At 31.8% G+C, this 24,413-nt stretch overlaps 1 protein-coding gene across 1 annotated transcript; it reads right to left on the bottom strand.

Annotated features, from left to right (window-relative positions):
• Nucleotides 1-6: 6 nt before the first annotated feature.
• On the bottom strand, nt 7-19,288 carry LOC126740068 (intraflagellar transport protein 80 homolog). The gene is made up of 13 exons (XM_050445927.1): nt 19,077-19,288; nt 13,232-13,399; nt 13,022-13,128; nt 12,529-12,707; nt 9,121-9,348; nt 8,919-9,067; nt 8,643-8,867; nt 8,423-8,586; nt 5,208-5,402; nt 4,888-5,149; nt 4,654-4,837; nt 283-422; nt 7-227 (listed from the first exon to the last, which is right to left on the bottom strand). Exons 1-13 carry the CDS (start codon nt 19,169-19,171, stop codon nt 35-37), a joined length of 2,289 nt encoding a protein of 762 aa, XP_050301884.1. The 5' UTR covers nt 19,172-19,288; the 3' UTR covers nt 7-34.
• Nucleotides 19,289-24,413: the final 5,125 nt, after the last annotated feature.

Genomic DNA, 24,413 nt, shown 5'->3' with positions numbered 1-24,413 from the left:
AATATAAACCTAGAAAAGTATATTGATAAAATAACTAATGACTAAGCTTCCTCCTTTGTTCTGCTGCAATTTTTTCCTCAATCTTTTCAGGATCTATCACAGTTGTCTCTCTTAAACTACTATACTTATTATTATTTTCTGCTTTACCAAGGGACTCTAAGTATTTTTCCCTTAGATAGAGTACTGTGTCAATGTGAGTTTTGTGTTTAGTTGCTAAATCCAAAGCCCTAAAATAATGGTAATTAAAAATTTTTTTAAACTACAAATGCCTTAAATTATTACCTTTGCCAATTGTGTAAGTTGATATTCACATAAATGGCTTGAAAAACCATACCATTGTGTAGTAGAATTGACTCTGCTTCTTCAGTTTTGCCACCTAGGAGGGCTAGATGGGCTTTTTGCTCTGGTTTGGACTTTAAACTCTAAAAATATAATGCAATAAAAAATTAAGACACAGGAGTTTTCCTTTTCTGCAGGAATTCCTTCTTCCAATTGAAAAATTGCCTCAATGTAATCTTGGAAAATCTTGGTATTAAAATAAATATTTGATCATTTTAATGCCAATAATGTATTTTTTTTAAGAAACATAGTCATTGCAGGACAGACCGGACATACGAGAATCACAAAACTCTTGCAAAAAGATTGCATCAACAATTAGAACTAAATGTAATATCAAAACCTAAGTTTCTGTAAGCATCTTGCAGAATATTTATTAATAGTCACAAAAAGATTATTTATAATCCAATAGTATTCCAAGATTTACCGGTTCCACCCCTTCCATAACATATCATCAAAATCACATGTAATTAGAGACTTAGATTTAGTAAAAAAATACAATGACACTTATCAGTATTAAGAAACATTCTAATTAAGATTGACTATTTATAGAAGAGATTAATATTATTTTGTCATATCACTATTATATTAATTCTAATTTAATCTAAATGAGTCTGAATATTTTGAAATCATCAGCAAACATAAGAAATTTTAAGTTGGGTAAAAAAAATAAGTTATTAACAAATTATAGAGTATAATAGGGCCCAAATGAGAGCCTTGCGGTACCTCTGAAGTGACAATAATTTGGCGAGAAGTAAAATTAGTGAATCTGACACTGTTTTCTACTGATACGAAAACTTCTTAACTATTTTATGATACAATCTCCCAAATTATATGCTCGCAACTTGCCCAATAAGTTGTGAGTGACCCTATCGAATGCCTTTGAGAAGTCCGTGTAAATTACATCGACTTGAGCACCCTTCTTAAATGCGGTGTCGTATATTAATATTATTCAACAAATAAAATCGACTTTTAAAAATATGAAGGGGAGTGTAAGGCAAAATGGCATATCAGGCAAAATGACATACTTTCCCATTCTACGGAGATTTTAAATATATTCGGCAACACTGTACCCAATTACTATAAGCTTACTCGCGGATGCGACTATTAGCAGAGACAACCAAATTTGGTTGTCTGATCCGGCCATCAAACAGGGTTGTAGTGCTTGTCAAAAAAAGTTTTTGTTTACACGTGTTGGAGCAGGCAGAAAAGATTAAGGTATGTTATTACGTTTTTTTCGCTTTTTGGCTAAATATAAATAAAACTGTTCACATTTGCATATAGTTTTGCAACCATTATAGGGTTGTATTTAATGTAGTGAAGTAGTTTTTTAATAGTGTTTTGTTTCAATAGATTTTAATAAAATAATTTAAAAAATATTACCAAGAGACAAAATGACATATCCCTTTGGAAGGCAAAATAACATAGTATGTCGTTTTGCCTTTCAGTGTAAATATGCCGCTGATTATTCATTAATACAGGAATTTTGTTTTAGAATGGTGTCTAACTACTCCAGAAAATCTAATCGCCAACCCTGGTCAACGGCAGACATGCAAAAGGCAATTGAGGCAGTTCGAGAAAAAAGAATGGGTTGGTTAAGGGCTTCTAAGGCATTCAATGTTCCACAGGCAACCCTGCGAAGGCATTATAATAACAAGAATTTGTACGCGAAGGAAAGAAAAGTCTGGGAAGATTTAGAAAATCCTTAAATGAAGAAATGGAAAAAGCTTTATTAGAGCACATTTTGGATTTAGAGTCAAAATTTTTTGGGTTAACACAAATAGAGCTCCGTACGGTTGCATACGAGCTTGCCGATCGTAGTGGTATGCCACACTAGTTTAACAAAGTGAAAAAAATAGCTAGCAGAGGGTGGTTTCGTGATTTTATGTCAAGACATCCAACAATATCGCTCAGAAAGCCAGAAGCAATATCGGCAGCACGGGCCGGGGCCTTCAATAAAGAAGAGATAGCAAAATATTTTCAGAACTTGGAAAAAATAATTAAAAAGGAAAAAATAAACCCGACGATGATTTATAACATGGATAAAAGTGGAATAACTAATGTCCAAAAAACTCAAAAGATTGTTGCTCAAAAAGGCAAGAAGCAAGTAGGGTCACTAACAAGTGGAGAACGCGGATTTCATACAACTGCTGTGATTTGCGTAAGCAGCATTGGTAACTATATCCCTCCAGCTCTAATTTTTCCTACCAAAAAGAAAAATGAACTACTTTATGATGGAGCACCTCAATGAACGCTTAAATTGTGTAATGAACCTGCCTATATGATAAAACCATTATTATTTAAATGGATTAAACATTTTGTTCAATATGTTAGACCCACTTTCGATAATAAAGCCCTGCTAATTTTGGATGGGCGTACAAGTCACAAAGATTATAGTGCCCTAAAAAATGCAAAAGAAAATTATGAAGTGGTTTTTTTGTTTACCAGCGCATTGTACCCATAGACTTCAACCACTAGATGTGTCATTTTTTGGACCTCTGGGAATCTATTATGATCAAGAAGTAACGAACTGTTTAAAAGCAAATCCTGGGAGGACAGTGTCGATGTATCACATTTCTTTACTGTTTGAAAAGGCGTACAATAAAGCAGCCACTGTAGGAATTGCTGTTAGTGGTTTTAGAGCAACCGGTATTTGCCCACTAAATCCACAAATTTTTCCGGATCATCTTTTTGCCTCCAGTTTAGTAACATTACTGGTTGAGGATACCGAAAACACGGATATTGAAAATGCAGGTAAAAATTCACCTAACAAACATAATGATGATAAAATATTGCTATCTTAGCCAAACCTCTGGCTAAGATAGCAATAAAAAAATTAAGAAAGGAGTCTCAAAGTGTCTTAACAATTTCTCCATTTATTAACGAGTTAAAATAATTCGAAATAAAAAAAGAGAAAGAGAAGTAATCGAGCCCGGGTTACCAAACAAGTTGTTCATGATTCAGATGAAGAACTTGAACCTTTTGGAAATGAATCAGAGGAAGAGGATGATCCAGCGTGCATCTACTGCCATGAAGTTTTCAGTAGATCTAGGTCCAAGGAGCAATAGATAAAATGCCAACTCTGCAAAATGTGGGCTCACACTGACTGCGCACATGTGTCAAAAAAAACCAAGCAATTTATTTGTGATGCATGCAAAGATTAGTTTAAGCAAATGTATTTTTTAAAGAGTGGGATCTTTAGAATAATGTTTTCCTTTTGTTCTTTATGATTTTATTTGTTTTTATTAAAAGTTTACTTTATATACATTTGTTTAATAAATGTTTTAAACCGTACATATTTTTTGTTTTGAAATTTAATGTCATTATGAATATGTATGTCATTTTGCCTACCTACCTATGTTATCTTGCCTACACAGTGGTGGGCAAAATGACACTTTGAGGTATTTGTTAAATATTTTATTTCTGGTGAACATGACCTGCTTTTAGTCTTAAACTTTTTTATATTTAGTTTACATACACCAATAATATTTTAAACATTAGAATAATGCGTTTAACATTTTTTGAAAAAAAATTATGCGGTCTTGAACACAAAGTATGCCATTTTGCCTTACACTCTCCTATGATATTTATTATCATTACAGTATGATTTTTATTATTAGTTATTGAACTAAACAAATGACCTCAACCACCTGGAACGAAATTTAAAACAAATCATTGGAAATATCATCTGGATATAGTTTAATGTAAAAAAAGTCAAAAGAGAACTACGATGACTAAGAAAAACTAAAAGATGACCTCCAATTCCTGGAAGAACTAAAGAATTACTTCGATAGTTTGATAGAATTATTTCAAGATTTTCAATGAACCAAAAAAACTATTAAAATTACCTTAATCGGCTAGAAAAAAATTAAAAAATCCCTAGAAGTATCTGGAAGAAATTTAAAAATTGTCTGCAACAAGTCAAAAAAGAACATCCACTGCATGAAAAAAATAAATAAATATCGTTAACAGATCGGTAAAAAATTCAAAATAACTGGAAATGATCCAAAGAAGTTAAAAATGGCTTCAATTGCCCGAAGCTACAAAAAAAGGTTTGTCAATAGTTTGGAAAAAGTAAAAGATCAATTAAAATCAAAAGATCAAATCAACTTCCTGGAATAGCTAAACAATTAATTAGTCAGTGTGACAGAATTAAGAAATGAGTGTGTTTTTAAATAATAATCAAAATGTTTAAAATCAGAATGTTTGGAATAAAGTTGACTATTTTGCCAAGCTTAATGAATCTTCAATTATTTTGGTGAAATTAAAAAAAATCCGAAAAATTTAGCTTTTAATAAGCAAAATCTTCAGGCTTACCTTAATAAACTGTATATAAAACACCTTTTCATAATGGTTTATATTGGCAAAAGCTTCTTCCGCGATATCAACCGTTTCAGAATTCGACTGTGTGGCCAACACCGCTAAACAAGCCCATGCCATATCGCTGTTAACGCTCCTACATAAGTCCAAGGCTTCTGTCCATTTATTTTCATGTATTTTTCTACAAAACCAAATTATACATCCCATCAAGACTTCTTCAATTAGACAAACTTGTAAATCAACTCGGGGTAAGGCGATATGGGCACATTAATTAAACTCCCATCGGCACGCCTTATAGAGACCGAGTTCCCAACGAAATCGTTAATTCTTGGGTTTCTCCCTAACTCCGGAGAGTCATAGTGTAAAGAGCAAAGCTGCAATAGCTTAGAGTTAAAAGCAGCTGTGGGGCAGTACCAAACGATCAGCTGCGCATCTTGAATCGCTGCTAGAATAGTTGTAGTTGCGTTCCATTTGAAGCTGTCTATTTTACGCCCTAGAGAAATTTTCTGAAAATAATACAGATCCCTTAGGAAGACTAGCGCAATACACACCAAGCTTTGTAAGAGTTCTTCCATTACTTTTCACCAAAACAATATACAAGTCTCTAGACTTATCTAGCAAGGCAAGGATTCGATTGGCCGTGGGGCCTTGTTGGTCCAGAGCTACCTGCAGTACTGGCAACCCATGGTGGATAATTGTGGGAGTTTCGGGGCTTCTGTTGCTTGTTAAATCAACGATATGAATAGCTAAAAAGTAAACATAACAATTGATTGAATATTTAAGATTGTTCCCTAAAGAACCCAAAAGACAAGTTGAGTATTTAGTAAAATTATAAAATAAGGAATAGTCGCAGGCAATGATCCAATTAACATTTAGTAATAAGTTACATTTAAATATTTCAGGCTCATACTTTTAATGTTTCTTGGAATGCTCACAGATGTTATAGTACAAATTGCTACTTGTTCAAAATATTTCTAGGATTTTCCTGATGTACAGTGTGACTATTTGGATCTCGGAAACGGTCAAATGCTTTTTATACACTTATAAAATGATCTTCGGCTTTCCAAAGATACAACATTAAAATTTCAAAGGATGCTTCTGTATGAAATCATATAGGTATAGACAAATTTTATGCTTTTTATGTATATGTACTTAAGAAATATTTCTTGTATCTTTTCTATTAGGTTTTTGTTGGTTTCTGCTTGTGGTGACCATACAACAGATGCTTTTTCCAAATGGGGCCTTACAAAAGCATTATAAAATTTTATAATACTTTTAATGTTCCTAAATAAATTTCTTCTTATAAGAAAGCCACAAGTATCTGATAAGTTTTATGTACAGTATGTTCATAATGAACATTAAATTGAAGTCCGCTATATCACTCTCAAAATATCTGTAGAGCCATTAATATACTCTTACTCTACTTTTCTAGTAAAGGTTATTACAGACCACTTATCAATATTCAAATAAAATTTACTTTTATCAAACCATTGACAAACTCCACCCGAGTCACACTGAATTCAGCTGCAATCATCACCAAAGAGGAAACAGACTCAAATATCTTAAAACCGTCAGCAAACATGAGATATGATGAGTAAGTTATAATCTTAGGCAGATCAATAATAAAAATTATAATTAGCAGAGGTCCTAGGTCACTGCCTCAGATGTTGCAGGTATTTCATAAGATAAAAATTGTCCCACCTTAACCCTTTTCTGCGTATCTGTAAGCTAAGATTTCATAAACTAAATTGCATGCTCCAAGAATCCAAGCATACCTAACTTGTCAAGTAATATTTTGTGACTTACTTTATCAAATGCCTTTGTACAGTCAATCATAATTGTATCAAGCTGATGTTTATTATTTATTGCTTCTACTGCTGATCGTGAAAGCAAGAGTAGATTGGTAATTGGGCAAAATCTGATTGAAACTGATTAAATATGAATTGCCATGAATTATCAGTTTAATGAAATTAAAATATATTATGGAAAATACATACATTAGCAAATTACACAAATATTATATAATAGTTGTACACATAGATAAATATATGTGTGTGTACAAGAAAATTTTACAGCAGTCGCACATCACTTTTTATTAAATAGATGTTTGTTTTTGTCTAATATTTATAGGAAGAATATATGTTATAGATTTATAGAGTTTAGGACCAATATATGTTACAAATCTTTGGTTTCTCGTTTCAGTCAGGAAAGGAATGTTAACAGACACCGCAGACGTGTTTCTTGTATGATAGCTTGAAGTATTTTGTTGTCTTAAGCCAGAATGTTTGTACACTAATAAAAGAGCTGATTTAACATATAAATGTTGTATAGTCATAATTTGAGGTTCTTGGAACAAGGGTTTAGTTAAGTATCATCTAGTATTTTTTTGAAAAATGACTTTTAGCAGATATCTTTGGGTTAACATTAAGAATATTTAAAATTGCTGAACAAGTTCCACCCCATATTGTCAAACCATATCTAATTATTGACTGAGCCAACGTAAAGTATAGCAATTTAAAAATTTTAGTGACATACAGTTTCTAATTTGATAAAATTTATAAATTGATTTTCACAGTTTTGTGTTGGTGCTTTCTATATGTTTATCTCATTTAATATTTTGATCCTGATTTTGATTTTAGTGTTTTTCCAAAAAGTGGGTGCATTGACATGGATATTCTTTTAACAAATAATAAAAAGTGTGCATTTTAATTTCATCAGCTTCATATTGATGAGTGTAAGAATAATAAAACACATAAATTTTGTTTTATCGATATTTATTGTTAATTAATTTTCTCCCAGCCATTGACATACTTTTTGCAAATTGCCTGTGTAATCTGCGTACGAGAGTAGTTTACTTGGTGTTCGTCAATGTGTAAAGAAAATAATAGCGTTCCGAGAACAGTACCTTGCGGTACACCATATTGCACTATTTTATAACTACTTTGCTCATTTTCAAGTCTTACACATTGTGTTCGAACTTCAAAATAATTTCTTACTAAACTTTGAGCTAAACTCCTCATACCATAACCTTCGAGCTTTTCTAGAAGAATATTATAATTAACAGTATCAAACGCTATTGCCAAGTCTAAAAATATTGCCATTGGTTTTTTATTTTCATTTAATGAACCGTAAATAAATTTGGTTACCTCATAAAGTGCGTCTTCCGTTGATATCCCAGTCCGAAACCCACACTGATTTGGCAAAAGAATGTTATGTTTTCCTATGTGTTTTGTAATTCTATCTCTTGTACATACCTCCAATAGTTTTGCTATGTTGCTTATGACTAGTAGATCAGTTTCTTTCTCTTTATGAGTAGGTATAACAACGGATTTTTTTTTACTCAGATGGGATTTGACCGGTCAAGATAGAGATGTTAAAAACATGAGTTAATGGTTTAACAATATATGACTGTATCTCTTTTAGCACTTTAGTGATAATTCCATCCAATCCGAGTGCAGAGTTATTTTTTAGACCATTTATATTTTTAAGTACTTCTGCTCACTTATTGGCATTAGAAATAAAGTGGGATAATCATTTTCATATTTGGTAAATTTTCTTTTAAAGTTTCATTTTTCTGCCCTTGTTTTTCATATTACATTTATGAAATAATAATTAAATATATTAGCAACAATTTTTTTATCTTCATGTAAGATGATTTTGGCTAAGGAATTTAAAATACTTATTGCTCTATAATTCCGAACATGGCTTTTATCACTTGTCGTAAAAAATAGGAGTAACAACAGAATATCAATAAACACAAATCTACCTTTAGGATCGTTGGCATCCCTAACAGCTAAAATATCATTAGATAGTGCTATAAAAGGAGCCCTAACGGCCTCTAGTCGCATATTGGGCCATCTGGGATTCCCCACGAGCTTTCCCTGATAACTGTAGAGTCCAACTGTATTCTTTTCTATTAAAAGCATATGCCTAAAAATGAAAAAAATCTAAGAATGTTTCCAGTAAATGAAACTTGCGCAAGGTACTTCTCTGCCAACTCCAAGTGAGCCACCACACCATCTTTTAAGTCAAAAATAAATGGGGTATTCCAGTTATTGGTACTATAAATGTAGCACTGAGTTGGGGTGGTGATCACTAAATGCGAATACCTAAGCAACATTTGTATGACTCTTTCTGGGAGCTCCAAGAATTCCGTGGTGTCGTCCAAGACGTTTTTTACTGTTACTAGTTTCCTTTCGCTTACTGTGGCACTAAAAAAGGTCAAATTTAGCATAGAGTTTCTGCAAAATTTCGACAATTACCTGAAATTTAAAAAATGCGCGTGTCGCTCGACGACATGCGCGAAGCACACGTGGCCATTGGCGCATGCTCCCGCTAATTGGGTGCCATCGTTTGACCATGCGATTTTGTATATGCTGCCGCTTTGGGGCTTTTCCAGAGCCCTGGACCACTAAAATTTCATAGTTTTACAGTAAGTGTCAAGAGAGTTAATGTGCGGCCCACCCCAGAATAATCACAGAGTCTCAAAGTGTTAAAGGACCCGACAGCGAAAAGATCTCCTAGGGGAGACCAAGCTATGGATGTAATTGGATGTCCATGGTGAACGCTGGAGAACATCGGTCTTCCTTGGCTGTCCCATACGCGGTATTTGCAGTCTTCTCCACCGGATATGATGATGTCGCTGGTGGCGCTCCATGCGAGACAAAGAACCAGGCCTTCATGAGCTTTCCACTAAAACACTAGCTTTCATATCTCGCATGCTATTGTAGGTGTTATAAACATTTTAAAGTAGACCATAATCAATGAAATAGAGATAGTTTTATGATTCAGTAGTTCAAAGAAAAACCTCAATTTTCCGGGCAAGGGTTTTCTGATGTGAAGTAAGTTTTTAGTCACATATCTTTGTTATATTCATTGTAAAAGACAGAAATCTTGAAGCAGCGAAGTGACCTCTAAAAATTTAGCGCGTACTAACCTCACTGAAATTATGTGAGGGGTTTGTAATATGATTTCAGGAGGTCAGGATTTGGTGTTGGTCATATAAATACGTTAAAGAAGTTTGATGGATTCGTAAATTACGTATCTGATTTTGACATACTTGGTGTTTCAGAGACATGGCTCACTTCAGAGGATGATATCTTGCTTTTTATTATTTCTGAATATAATTTTATAAGAAGAGATCGAATGGAAACGCCAGGGAGATTTTGAATATCCAAGTTTTAAATTTAATTTAACTAATACTTATTTCCGGTGCTTTTGAGAGGTCTGTACAGGTTGATAGTGTGTATACAGACTTCTCAAAGACGTTTGATAGGGTTGGTCATGATCAACTGGTTAGGAAGTTTGATCGAATTTTGTCATAGTTTTTTGACTGGTCGCATACAGTTAAGATGAATAATTATATGTCTAATATAATTATTAGCCTCAGAGTTTGCATTATGTTTACCCCGTCTATTTTAACCTGTTCATAAGAGATTTGAGCGACGTAATTATTCATTCCATGCATCTTGCTTTTGCTAATGATTTTAAACAGTATAAACCCATTAAGTCATATCTTGCTGCTGAGCTAGTTAATTTGGATTTAAATAATGAATGTAAATAGGTGTGCATGTATTTCGTTTGGTCGTTCAAATAAAATTATTAATTATCAGTAGATAATCCACAATAATGAACTTAGGTCAGTTGATATACTTAATCAAAGATTTAGCTGTACTTTTTGATGTTAAGGTAATTTTTTTACCGCACATTTCGGATATTATTAACAGGAGAATGCGTAGTCTTAATTTTATCACTAGAAATAGTAGAATCCCGGAAATCGTAAAAGTTACAGGATCAGTTAAATAAAGGCAAAGTTGCGCAATTTGGAGCTTAATAAAATGACGTTAAAAAAATTGTAAAATTCCGGATACTTCCGGAGATATTAAAAAAAAACCGAAAATTGTCAAAATCGTTTTTACCTTCTACCGACTTTATTTAAAGAGATATCGGAAAATTAAAAACAGTTTTTCATTGCCACTTTTTATGTATTACAACATGACCTAAAAGAAAATAATCCGACGTTTCGTTTTTTTCCGATCATCATTGACTATATTTTTTCTTATGGGCGCCATATTAAATTTTCTCATTTTTAAAAGGTATTTTTAATTGCCTTTAAAATGAGGTATCGCATTTGCATGTCCGATTACTCCTTCCTATAAGAACTCTATAAGTGTAAGAGAGAAAGATATGTCAATGAGATTTCCAAATAAATTAATTTTATATAAACTGAAGCTATAAAATACTCTGTATTTGACATATTTTTTTTAACTAATTCAACGAAAATGTATCCTCCGGAAAAAAACCAAACGTCTTATTAATTTTTTTTTGCGTGATGTTGTAATACATAAAAAACTGTTTTTAGTTTTCCGATATCTCTTTAAATAAAGTCGGTAGAAGGTAAAAACGATTTTGACAAATTTCAGTTTTTTTCGAATAACTTCGGAAGTATAAGGAATTTTAAAATTTTTTAAACGTCATTTTATTAGGCTCCAAATTGTGCAACTTTGCCTCCATTTAACCGACCCTGTAACTCTCACGGTTTCCGGGATTCCAATGGTCACCCTCGAATTTGGAACACCCTGTACATCCTTCACCTTACTGTCTCAAATAATTTAATTGCTCTTTGGTTCGTTTTTTGCTTGAGCACGTCTGTTAAGTTCCGGTCTCCATATTATGATTGTCATATTGAACGCCTTGAGACTGTACAGAGGAGATCTCTTGCTTATAGAGCTGAGTTAATATATTTCGTAATTATTACATCGACTATAATGCTATCAGTATCCGTATAATTTTGAAATCAGATGGCATCATTCTGATGCTTTAACATTATAAGATCCTGAATGATTTATATCATTTTGTCCTACTACCTTAGAAACAATTCCTTTTAACACCTTCAAAGAAGGGTCTTTCAACTCCTCTACATTTCGTTTACCTTTTCATTGAACTAAACTTTTCTGACTAGGATTTTGCGTTTCTGTAATGAAAATAGTTGGATGGATCCATTTTCCAGCGGGTTTAATCAAAAAGCGTCAATCTTAGATTTTAACCTACGTTCCTTGGAAGGTTAGTTATTTTTGTGTGAAATTTTTAGCTTTTTTAATGATTATTTATTTTGATGTAGTTTCTGAGGTTTCATCTTGATATATTGTTTTTGCAATTCTAGTATTGTTTTTGTAAATTGGCTTTGCTGTATATTGAAATAAATAAATAAAATATTAGCTGTAAGAGGTGCTTGTTTTATTATTGCTCAATTACGGAGAAACTATTGTGATTCTCTGAACAGTTGAAAAATAATCAAAAATTACAAAATAGCTGTATGAGGTATTCACTTAAATAATTATGAGCAATAGACAATCCCTATGCATAAAACTTCAGCTTTTGACAAATCATTTGAATATATAAATATTTGCAAGTAGATTGACTGATTACATAAAAGAATGTTCATCTAAAAGTTTTTTATGAAGTCTAAAGCATCATGTTTTAAATGCATAACTTGCTGCAGATAGATGGAGATATTTGGAGGGTTCATGTTTATAGATCTGCTTAGCTGATTCCTGCTTAAAACTCATATAAAACTGAATTTTTTATATTTACTATATGTTAGTCTTGTCTCTTTTCTGTTTTTAGGGCCAAATTAATTTGCCATTAGCTGCCTTCATTAAAGCATTGACAGGATTTTTTTATATTTATGCGCGTGATTTGGCGAGAAATTTAAAATTGCTGTCGTCTTTTGACGGTTATGAATATTGCTAATTTATTGTCTTCTATTTTGGGAACTTTCGTAGAATTTATTAGGTTTTCGTTAATAATATGTTCCTTAATATTATGAATTCTTATACTAGGTCTTATTTAAAATAAAATATTTTTTGTTACCTTTAATGGTTTAGTATTTGGTGCGAGCTGTTTAATAATCACACATTTCCCGTTGGTATAAGCAATGCTTTGGTTATCTGGTGACCAGCATGCGCTATAAACCGACGCGTCACTATTAACAACTGTCGACCGAAGCATTCCGCTCCTGGACCAAACTTTAACGAATCCATCCTCTCCCGCTAAAAATGTACAAAAATTAAGTACAATTCCGAGTAAATTGTACGGAACAGATGTCGGGGGGCGAGGACTTTGTCTGTTAATTCGAAAAGCTTTCTTAGGGGTGGAATTTAGATTTCCGGTGACAACGAACTGCACTTAGGAAGACGGGGATTCAGAAACCAGGCAATCGGAGAGCTTAAGTTTATATTCCGGAATGGAGGCATTATAGAATTTATATAAAGCCCCCGGACCGGTCGGGGAACAAGCAAAGTTACAGTTTAATTGCGGTTAGTTATTTTGGACTTAAGGCTTAAGGGTTTTCTTTTCCAGTTACCTGTTAACAAGCTGGTGCCGTCGCCGCTCCATTGTCCCACTAGGACTGCGCCTTTATGCGCTTCTACGCTTCGTTCTATTCTCCCTGTACGGTTTATTATATGAAATCTAATAAATATGTTAATCTTTTTATTATATAGAGAAAATATAGAGATAATTCGTCCAATGTATGTTTCCTGAATGACACCCCTATATAGTTTTTTAAGCTTACCGTCCATCTACAGTGGTCACCAAAACAAGATCACTATTTTTTCCTAAATTATTAGTGCCAAACCGTGGAACGAACTGCATATCTGTGGCGAACATATCGTTGCCTAATTTGGCTATTTTTGTTGGCTGATTAGTAGATACCGACCAGGATAAGATCTGGTTGTCATCACTAGAACAAAAAACATTAAATACCAGCAGTCATTTAATAGCATTAGTGTTTTCCGAGATCATAAATAAATTTGGAAAGTATTGAATAAAAAGTCAAGCTAAAACATAGAAAATAAAATACATTAAACCCATACTGACACATACTTATATGAAATAAGAAATAGCTGAACTTATATAATTTAATAAAAGTCAACAGGCACATTTTTAAACGCAGATATTATTTTCCCAAGACTCAAATTAAAGATGTCTTGTTTCGTATCATCTGTATGCATCATCATTTTATTAATAGGATGTTGATGACAATACAAAGTACTGTTAAAGTATGAACAAAATATATTATTTTCACGTGTGGTGATGAGAGGAGCATTAAAGTTAACCAATAGCAAAAGAGCTTTAATTATTGATGACGATCGTAATGAAATGATGCTTAATGTATATAGGTTGGACGAACTGAAGTCCTAGATTCTAGGATTAATAGAGACGTGATGCAGTTTTCTTGTTCTTTCTCTAACTGAAGGCTTCGTCTATGAATTTTGGTTATAATTTATGGATATTTCGGCAAAAATATGCCAGTCGTGTAACTATATACGACTGGCATATTTATTCCTTAAGAAAACATTTATTATTTTTCTCTTTCCAGGCACTTATACATATTTTTCATTCCTTCCATATATCTGGAGCTTTTTTCTTAATCTATTTTAAGCAGTTTAAGCCGTATTCCTTTTTTCTTTCAAGAGTTTTTAAGTCCCGACAGTTAAAGCAAATTTTTATTTCTTCCAAATATGGATTCGGAAAAGCATCAATTTCTTTCAAGCACTTAAAGTCATTTTTAATACTTCTAGGCAGTTGAAGTTATACATAGTTAAAATTCCGAATCATTTCTTCTAGGTACTTTAAGCAATCTCTGTTTTTTCTTTGAGTAGTTATTAAATAATTTGTCCCAAGCAACTGAAGTCATTGTAAAATAATTCCAGGCAGTTGAATCCATATTTCATTTTTTTAAAGAGAGTTGACGACTATCATTCGTTATATCCTTCAGTCAATTAGTTTACATTTTTCCCAGGCACTTGAAGGTTTTTTTCTAAATTAATTATACAGTTAAACTACGTAGGAAAAATCTTTAGTGAAGAAATAAATGCGATATAAAAGTCCAATTTATACCTATATTCGTTGACGATCGTTTTAGGTGCGTAAATCAATGTATAAACTTTTACCTGTGAATTTCTATTGCATTTTAATGAAAAGATATTTGGGCACTTAAGAGCGATATTTGCCAGTCGTGTATACTGAAGGTTAATTTTTTCTCACATTTCTGTTACCTGTGTTAACCAGTTTGAAAACAAAAAGCACGTCAGAGTTAGATATTAATTTTTTTAAAGTTCCAAACTTCAATATTGTAGTAATTTAGTTTGATCAATATATCTCATATGATGGGGAGACCAAATATTGGTTCAGTTCTTTAATTGTGATCTAATTTCTAACTAAAGAGTCGTAGAATAGTTTTATAGTAAATAGATCAGTAAAATCATAAGTGTGTCTCTTGTAAAAGCTTAGCATTTTATAGGCCTGGTTACAGTAATATTTCAGGTGATGACTAAATGAAAATAAAGTCTGACTATATCAACCTTTCTTTAGACAAAAATCGTCAATTTTTAAAATATTTAATACTGGATTTTTCCTTTTTGCAAATTCAATGTACTGACACTTATCAAGGTTGAGAAACATATACCTAGTTTTCTTTACACTGTCGCGTTTTTTACCGTCCGTTTGGTATGGATTAAATACTCGATTGTACAAAAATAGTTCACTAATTTATTTACACACTTTGTTACACTATTAAAGACGATCACTTACGACTACTTGAGATACTTATTTACTACTATTTATGTTCAATTTAAATCTCGCGCCAATATTCCAAACCAAACTTCGACTGAACTGTCAACTGACGCCCAGCGGCGACGCGGCTCCTTATATACTCGGCTGACCATAATTTCGGAAGATTTGCTGATCTTTCACGCGTCTCCAGAGACGTAATGAAGGAAAATCAGCCGGTATTCTCAATGTTTGCATTATCATATATCATTGCACACATTAAAACTGTTAAGATCATTTTCTAGATATTGTATAGCTTGCGGTGTGTATTGAATCAAAGACATGCCCACCCTCCAAAGCACTCAGCAAGGTGTTAATAGTCAAGCAAAATGTTGGTTATAATAGATTTGCTGTGCTGCTTGGTGGTGATAACATTCTTAAGGCCTTAGATTAGGTATTTAGAAATTCAAATATTTTTAGAAATTAGATGATAACTGAAATTGGTCAGTAATTTTTATTATTGATTTTTCTGCGACTATTTTTTTAAATTAGAATGACAGATGTAAATCAGACAGATTCTGAGAATATTACGAAATAGTATATCGCTCATATTACTAGACAACAGGTATATATAGTCTGTATAAACATCACGTAAAAATTAAACATTTTATAAAACTTTTAATTTTTAAACCATTTCCTTTTTGAAATAAATGTTCAAAAAATGATCATACTATGTAGATTTCGATGCTGAATAACATAGAAATGTGACAGGGGGTGGGTGAAAATGATACATGGCAATTTCAGGCATTTATGATGTTGTCCATGGTATGGGGCAATTATGAGATACCCTGGTTGAAAAATGAAACAACATTTTGTACGATTTTTCTCAGATTTATTTAAAAAATGCAATAAAAACTGGCAAATAATTTTTTTGAAGAAAAAAAGCATTTTTTTTGGGTCATTTTTACCCCATACTAAAAACCTTTAATAAGAAATACATAAATAGGTAAAAACAGTTTAATCAAACTCAAGTCGCAGCTTGAAAATAAAATAAAAATAAAAAACAGAAACTAAATTCTAGATAGGTACATGAAAAATATTACCTAAATAAATAAAAAAATTCCAAATACTCTGCATCTAGTTATAGTTAAACGATTTAGTTAACATTATATTTATTTATAGCAAAAGAAAACACAAATTTCTGTGAAACTCTGGCAGTACCTCCATGGGTTATTGGAGGAGGTAGTTTCATTACTAGGTCATCCTTTGGTACTTCATATTTTTCAGATATTTGAGGAAATATGAATTTTTCCCCGTTTCGACGCAAATAAGATACAGAAAATTCGTCATCCCCAATAGATTCTACTAGCGCAACGTAATGCATTTTTTTTTTTTTTGGTACAAAACTTAATCAAAATATAGTCGCCAATATTTATGTCACTATTTGTATTTAATTCCTCGGCTGCATAATTTTTTTCTTCCTCCTCTAAGAGTTCGTCTAATGTCATATTTTCAATGTCGCTTTCTTCTTGGTAAGTTACACTTTCATCATCGTCAGTTCAGTCGATTCAAACGACTTTTTTATTACAGCCTCTGTTCCTTCATTCCATTGTTACCTTCATTCCATAATTCGCAGATCAAATCAGCAAATTCGCTTTTGGTGAGACGTCTCTGATTTAATCTCTGCCACTCTGTAAGCTGGTTTCATTTTAGCTTCAGAGGTCCAAAGCAACACTTATCCAACGGTTGCAAAATATCTGTAGCATGAGGTGGTAATTTGAACGATGTGATATTATTTTGTATGACAAGTTCAATGGTTCCCCTATCCAGATGTGAGACGGACCATCCATTATAAGTAACAGCGGCCTTTCGGAAACCATTAAATAAAATTTGGAAAACCAACTAACTATTAAAGACCGCAGTTGTCATCCAGCCTTTATCAGAGACAGCATAGCAGGTTCCTTCCAAATCGTTTGATCCCTTCCATGTGCTCCACAGGTTTTGTCCTTGATATATAGTTAATGGCGGTAATAATACGCCGCTAGCAGAGTGTGTGTCCTTAAATGTGGTTTTTATAGCATTTTCATTAACATATGTTTGCACAACTAACTGAATTTCTTGTTTGGATAAGCCGAATCCCCATTTAGCCATAATTTTAATTTTTTCTGTCAAATCTTTTTCTTGTTCATCGGATAGCGCTTGTTTTCGGCCACGTTTTGAAACATTTTTTTCGTGAATAGCCCGAAATAATTCTGATTTATCAATGCGAAATTGTTTTGCTGCCGTTCAAATAGACAACTTACCTTCCTTTACTAAGGTAAGCGCCTGTTTCAGATCGTCGTCTGTATAGGGTTTTGCCTTTGGAACGTAATTCCTAGGCATTCTGGCTTGCTCTTTATGTTTATATATTTTAGAATATTTAGACTTTATTACGTCCTTTTTTCGTCTTATTAAAATAATTTTTAGTGGCAAAAAATTGACTGTCTTATTTTTACCCAAAATCTTCGGTGTCTCATTTTTACACCACTTGACCCTACGTAATTTGGGTAAATTATCTCTGTAAATGTCACTATTTAGACTGTGCTTTTTGGCATAAAAATTCCATTTTAGAGTATTGTACCTAAACATACTAAAAGTTCAAAGTTTTTATTTAATACTATAATATATAGTATTAAATAAAAAAAATATATATATATATATATATATATATATATATATATATATAGTATTTTTTTTTATAGTATATAGTAGCAACCCTTTCGTTTGGAAATTAAACCTCTTTAAGACAATTTCATTATAAAATTCCAAAGTAGGTCTCTTGATTATTAACGAGACTATTAAAGTGACTCGAATTTTAATTGGACGGTTTAAACTTTCAGAGGTGACTTTGCGGTTGATGCTTTTATATGTTTTACAGTAAGTGGAACACAGATAATTTGCTAATATTTATTTCTAATTTGGCGGGAGATTCAAATTTATAAATTTGGACATTACTAATTTCAATTAAAAATAAAATATATAAAATAAAAATGTGTGTCACAGAACCTCGAGAATTGAAATAAGTCAATGCGCGTAGCACTGTTCATAGGTGTCATATCATGGGTGCAAGTAAGATACGTAATAATCTAACTTAATTGTATAAAATGATCGCGATACGTCAAAATTGACCATTTTTCGACGGTGTTTTTTACTACAAAATGTTCGTTTTATAATTTTATAACTACTTAGATCGTAATTTAAAAGTTTTTAGTGTTAGTATCAACCTATTCATTTAGCAATTAAAACTAATTTAAGGCATTTTTTTTGTAAAATTCTAAAGTAGGTGTCAACATTATTAACGAGATATGCTATTAGTGAATCGAACTTTAATTAGACGAATTTAGTGACTTCATACTTAACAGAAGACTTTGCACTTGATGTTTTTGTATGTCTTAAAATGAGTGAGACAAAGATGGATATATCAAAGATAATTAATTAATTCTTATTTCCAATTTGGCGGGAGATTTGAATTGATCTGAGTTTGGTTTTTTTATAAAATTAATTAAAATTATTGTAATATACAAAGTTTGGTATATTTGAAGCCTTGAACCTTGAGATTTTAATTTTTTATTGACTTTGCAGTTTTAGGGTTCATTTTATAACACGCAATATTAAAAAATGATAAAGTAATATATTATTGTACTTCAGGTTATTGTGCATATTTTATTGGAAAAAGATTCAGAACTGGCTATAGGGTCTGTCCCTTACGGCACATTCCTTAGTTGAAAATATCCTTTTTGTATTTGGTAGCAATAATATCCCTAATATATACCCAAAACAAATAGTCATTTAACCCATATATTCATCAATTTTCACATCAAACGTACCTTATCGAAAAAACTTCTTCAGTGCTACTCCAACCGACGCACGTAACCGGAACATTTTGTTCGATTTTCTCAGTCAAAGACACTTTTAGTTTCATGGCCCTTTATAAAGTTTACATTAAATGTTTAACTTTGCCCTCAAATGGCCGTCGTCTATGTTTATGTACTTATGTATATCGTCAAATTTGACAAATCGAGATATTAATTGCCCGATGTATACGTTTACCTGATTGCCATGTTTGTGTTGTAACATTAGGGGTTGCTAGGGCGTTACTAAGCAGGGAGGTACATATAATATTCTAGTTTGTTTTATAGATGGCCATATACTCGTCATATTAAAAAAATGAAATATTATGATGTTATTGTAAATATGTGTTGATTTTTTTTATATTTAATATTGAACCATCTGTTATAACCACACAGAATTACATTTTTTTACGTGATTTAGCCCTCTTTATTTTCTTTCTTTAAGTTGCGTCTCTCATTGATTTTTGAATATTTTCATCATCTCTTCATAAACTTTTTAACCTCGTACCACATTTAAATTTCCACCAATCATTATCTAGTCAGTCATTGTTTATTAACAAACATGGATTTCTTCATAATGATATATGGATCCGTAACCGGTTGCGACAGTTTACACTTAACCGAAACCGCAAATAAATGTCTTCCCGTATTTGGAATACAACCTATGTATGCATGTGTAAGTACGTAACTCTCATACTCAAATGCAGGCATTAATAAATGAAAATGCTTTCCGATTGATTTTCTATGTATTATGCACCTATTTTGGCACTAGAAATTCGGGAGGATGGAATTTAACAGACAGTCGGAGCTTGTACGACAGTTTTAATTAGAGTTGTTCTGTTTTGTCTATTCGAGTTCGGTAATATTATCATTAACATTCTCATATCCTGTCTGTAAAAGTGACAATTTTAATTGGTACAGTGAAGAAATTGACATAGAAAGGTCACGATATCGATAACTGTGTTTATTATAACATCAGGTATGTAGTGATCCAGATTATCTATGAAAATGATAAATATATAATAAAAAACTTGAAAAAGAATATGATAGGCCTGAAAGTTTACCTCCAAAATCCTGGAACAAATGAAACATTAAGAAATATAAAGGAAGGTTAGAAAAAGAAAATATTTAAAAGGGAATTGATTAAAATATACTATACACATATTCATAACACAATTTTTTTTTTTAAAGTTACACTCAAAATTCAAAGAAAATTTAGTTGAAATAATTTTTTTTGGTGAAAAATCTATAGAGAGATAAGAAAACCAATTTTTAATAAAAAAGTGCATGGAGAATATGAACAACAGCGTCAACTGCCTGAAAGTAAATTTTTTTTTTCATAAATGCTTTAACCTACTTGGAAAAAATTTAACGACTTTCTTAATTGCCTGTAATTAACAGATAAATGACTTAAATGGCAAAAATTGTGAAATGATCTGTCATATTAAGAGTTGCAAGGTGATTAATATAGAGAAGGAATAAAATACTGATCAGATAAGTCATCCATTAACTTGATAATTTGCCTTCTATTAGACAAGAATGATTCGAACTATTCCAGAGCAACACCTCTAAAACCATAGCAAAAGTTACCCAGTAATATTCTGTTATTCACGCAATCAAATGATGTGGAGAAATCACAGAAGACCGCTACGGCTAAGTCACTAATATACAAGATTAATAAAGGTCTTTTAGAAAGACAAATTTTGCATAATTCGTCCTGATCATTTCCATGATCTTAGATACACATGGTAAAGGTGAGGTGGGTCTATAACTAGCGGGGTCATTTAGTTGACTACCTATAAATAGAGCTTTTACAACAGACACTTCGAAGTTATTCGGAGATGTAGCTGTTTCAAAAGAAACCTTTGAAGAATCTTAACACACAATCCATCAATTCAATAAGTGTGTGTATTCTTAACTATATGAAGAACACTTTAGAGAGTAAAGTAGATGGAGTCCTTAACAGAAATATCTTGAGTAAAAACTGAGAGAGAACTGATTAAACACATTTGTGTCAATCGGATATTATTTAGTTTCCACTGAGTTAACTCTGAATTCATTAATAATACTCTGATTTTCCTTGGGTTTATGTGTGCCACCTCCAATCTAAGTCCTTAGTATTCTTTCTTGGCCCTTATAACTTGCCTATAAATTTTTATATACACATCATAATAATGGTGGAAACATGTATTAGTTGTAAACTTTCTCATAGTATGTAAATATTATTTCTGAAGTAGGAAACTTTTATTAAAAATGTTTAAGAAAAGATCAATGAAAAAGTCGAGAGAAACAAGACAATTGAATATCATATCGCTCCGTTTATAGAAGGTCATAACTCAAAAAACTGCATTTTGTAGATAAATTATAAAAACAATTCATAATCTAACCTATTATTTATGTGAAAGACCGTCACAACTTGCACTTCATAATTACCATTACAGATGGCACAAGTGTCGTTTTACACTTATCAGATTCACTAATCGGTTATGCGGAAGAACGACAGTCCTTACTTAATTCGCAAGAGAGACTGTTCCTTTGGTCCTAATTTTGTCCTAATTTTTACGAATACCATATCATAGAAAAAGATAGCGACAAAACAAGAATTAGCGACAACTATGTAGTCGTTGTTGACAACTATGTTGTCTATAAATCTAAATTAAATGTCTTAAATTTTACCACCTATGAAATGAAAGGAATAGCAAATTTAGATTAATGTTTCTGCTATGTCTGGGATGAAACGAATGGCAATCGATGAGCAAATGAAATAGAATCTTGCTTGCTGAGCTATATAGAACACACATTCAAGGCTAGATCCGCATGTGACGATCTTGAATTGGTTTTTTATTCGGATAATTGCGCTGACAAGCAAAAAAACAAGTACATACTTTCTATGTCAAAGTCAAAGTCAAAGTCAAAAAAGTTTATTACCAAAAAAATTGTTATAAATATAATTAGCTACATGAGAAAATAAAATTGACAATTTTTGGTAAAAGGAACTGCTTCGCGATTATATAAAACCGATAGCGCAATTTGCGTGAAACAGGCCTTGAAAACATTATAACTAAACACAAAATTCCTAACAAAAATTATTAAATTGTAAAAATTGTAAAATTTATTAAATGACAAATCTTTAATATTATTTGGCAAGTTATTCCACATTGTAACTTCGACAACCGAGAATGACTTGTGGAAGTTACTTGTTCTATGTTGAGGTATCCTAAAATTTCCAACATTACGAGTATTATGTAAATGTGAGAGAGTAGTAAATAACTTATTTAAATAAGGGGGTTGACCCGACTTTATTATTTTATATATGAAGGCATATATGTGTAATTTTCTTCTCCTTTCCATATTTAAAATAGAATTTATGTTTAAATAAGGTGTGATATGCTCCCGATAGGCAGCGCTATAAGAAAATCTTATACAGCTATTTTGCAATTTTTGTATAGATCTAGAAAGCTCAGATGTTATAGAATTAGAATATACGATATCACCGTAGTCAAGTAAGGAGAGAATGAGGCTATTGCAGAGATAATATTTGGTTTTACTTTTTAAGACATTTTTAAATCTGTACAAATTTCTAAGACGCATATAGCCTATATTTAATTTGTTCTTAATGTGTGTCTTAAAAGAAAGGTTAGAATCTAAAGTCAATCCTAATATTTTCACTTCATTGACAACTGGAATTTTTTCTCCATTAATCTCAATATTTATACTTTCATATAAGTGTCTCAGAATTCCTGACTTACAGCCATATAAAATGATGTTAGATTTAGCAGGGTTAATTTTTAAGTTATGCTCATTGGAAAAATTAACTATGTTTAGTATATCCGATTTAATTTTTTGCTCAGAAATATTAAAATTTAAAAAGTTTAATGGCATGTATATTTGAGAATCATCAGCATATTGTTGTAATTTACAATGTTCAATACAGTTAGGCATATCCGCAACATAAATCGAAAATAAAAGAGGTCCCAATATGGAGCCCTGAGGAACACCAACTTCCAAGTCAAGATACCTTGATTGCTCCAAACTTCCATTGTTGGTTTTTAACAACACCGAATGTGATCTATTTTTAAGATAGGAAGGAAGTATCCTAATATTAGATCCATATGCCATTAATTCCTTGTAACGGGACATACGCAAAATGAGAGGGATTGTACACATTCCGTATTAGAACGGCAAGTAAAGCGCTACTTAAAATTAAGCCCAATATATTTAACTAACGAGTACATACCTTAAGTTCGAACTGCAAAAAAAAAGTGGTAAGCCTTTTCAAGTAAAGGAGTTAAGTTTTAAGGATTTTTTTTATTTAAATGGAAGAATTGGAAATTTCGTTGGACAGAATAAATTAAGACATCAAAATTCTTAAAATTGAAAAAAATGATATTCTTAGAAAGAATTTTCGGAAATGACGATCAAAGCAGTTCGAGATAAGAATAACGTAATATCACAGACTCTTGAACCTGCATACAAGTCTAAAATAAAAATTAGTGAACGTAAGCGGTCAGATCTTCAAGATTTAGTTAAATTATGCAGGCATTCCATCATGTTATGCAGATTTTTACAATAACCTATAATAAGTGCTATTTACTGTTTGTATGCTTATTACAAGTTTTGTATTTCTTTAATACAAAAAAGGCAAAGATTGTTTTTTACTTCAAATTTATTTCTGCGTCACAATATTAAAAAAGTTTAAATATTTTTCTTAAACAAAGTCACAATATGACATATGACGATAAAATTTAAAAAAAAATTAAATAATGCATTTTTTTTTGGAGAAGAAAGACACAAGTGCTCATAAATCATAAATTTCTCAATTCAAGTGTAAATCTCATGTCACTTGTTAACCACTATACTTTGAGATCTAAAAGCATTTAATTTGTCTGCAAGGTTAAATTTTTACAAAAGAGTAAAGAAATCATTAATTTTTAAACCGCTATTTTGACAAATATTAATTTTTGGGTTATGACGTTCTTCTATAAATGGAGCGATATAATTAATATAATAACAGAGTAAACGATAGTACACTAAATTTCACACGAAACCTTTATAAATTTATGTGTAAAAAAAGTTATAATTAATATACATATATTGTAGGTGACATTAAACAGTTAACCAACAATATTATGGTCAATATCGATTGATATAACATCCTAAGCTTATCCTGTCAGCGACAGAATATTAGTAAGCCCTTCGGGGAGCCAAGGCACCCCGCTCTAAGCCTCCCGGATGTAAGGACAATGACCCAATTCGTACATACCAAGACAAGAGCGTGCCCTTTTAAGACCGATTTCTCGAATCCACCCTTAA

Source organism: Anthonomus grandis, chromosome 9 (genome assembly GCF_022605725.1).
Source record: "Anthonomus grandis grandis chromosome 9, icAntGran1.3, whole genome shotgun sequence".
Lineage (NCBI taxonomy): Eukaryota > Metazoa > Arthropoda > Insecta > Coleoptera > Curculionidae > Anthonomus > Anthonomus grandis.
This window is presented reverse-complemented; position numbering and strand designations above follow the sequence as displayed.

Coding starts and splice junctions, on each gene's coding strand:
- LOC126740068 (XM_050445927.1), bottom strand. CDS start 19,171: ATGAAACTAAAAGTGTCTTTGACTGAGAAAATCGAACAAAATGTTCCG. Junction 9,349..12,528: donor CAAATACTAAACCATTAAAG/GTAACAAAAAAT, acceptor CTAGTGTTTTAG/TGGAAAGCTCATGAAGGCCT. Junction 423..4,653: donor TTTATATACAGTTTATTAAG/GTAAGCCTGAAG, acceptor TTATATTTTTAG/AGTTTAAAGTCCAAACCAGA.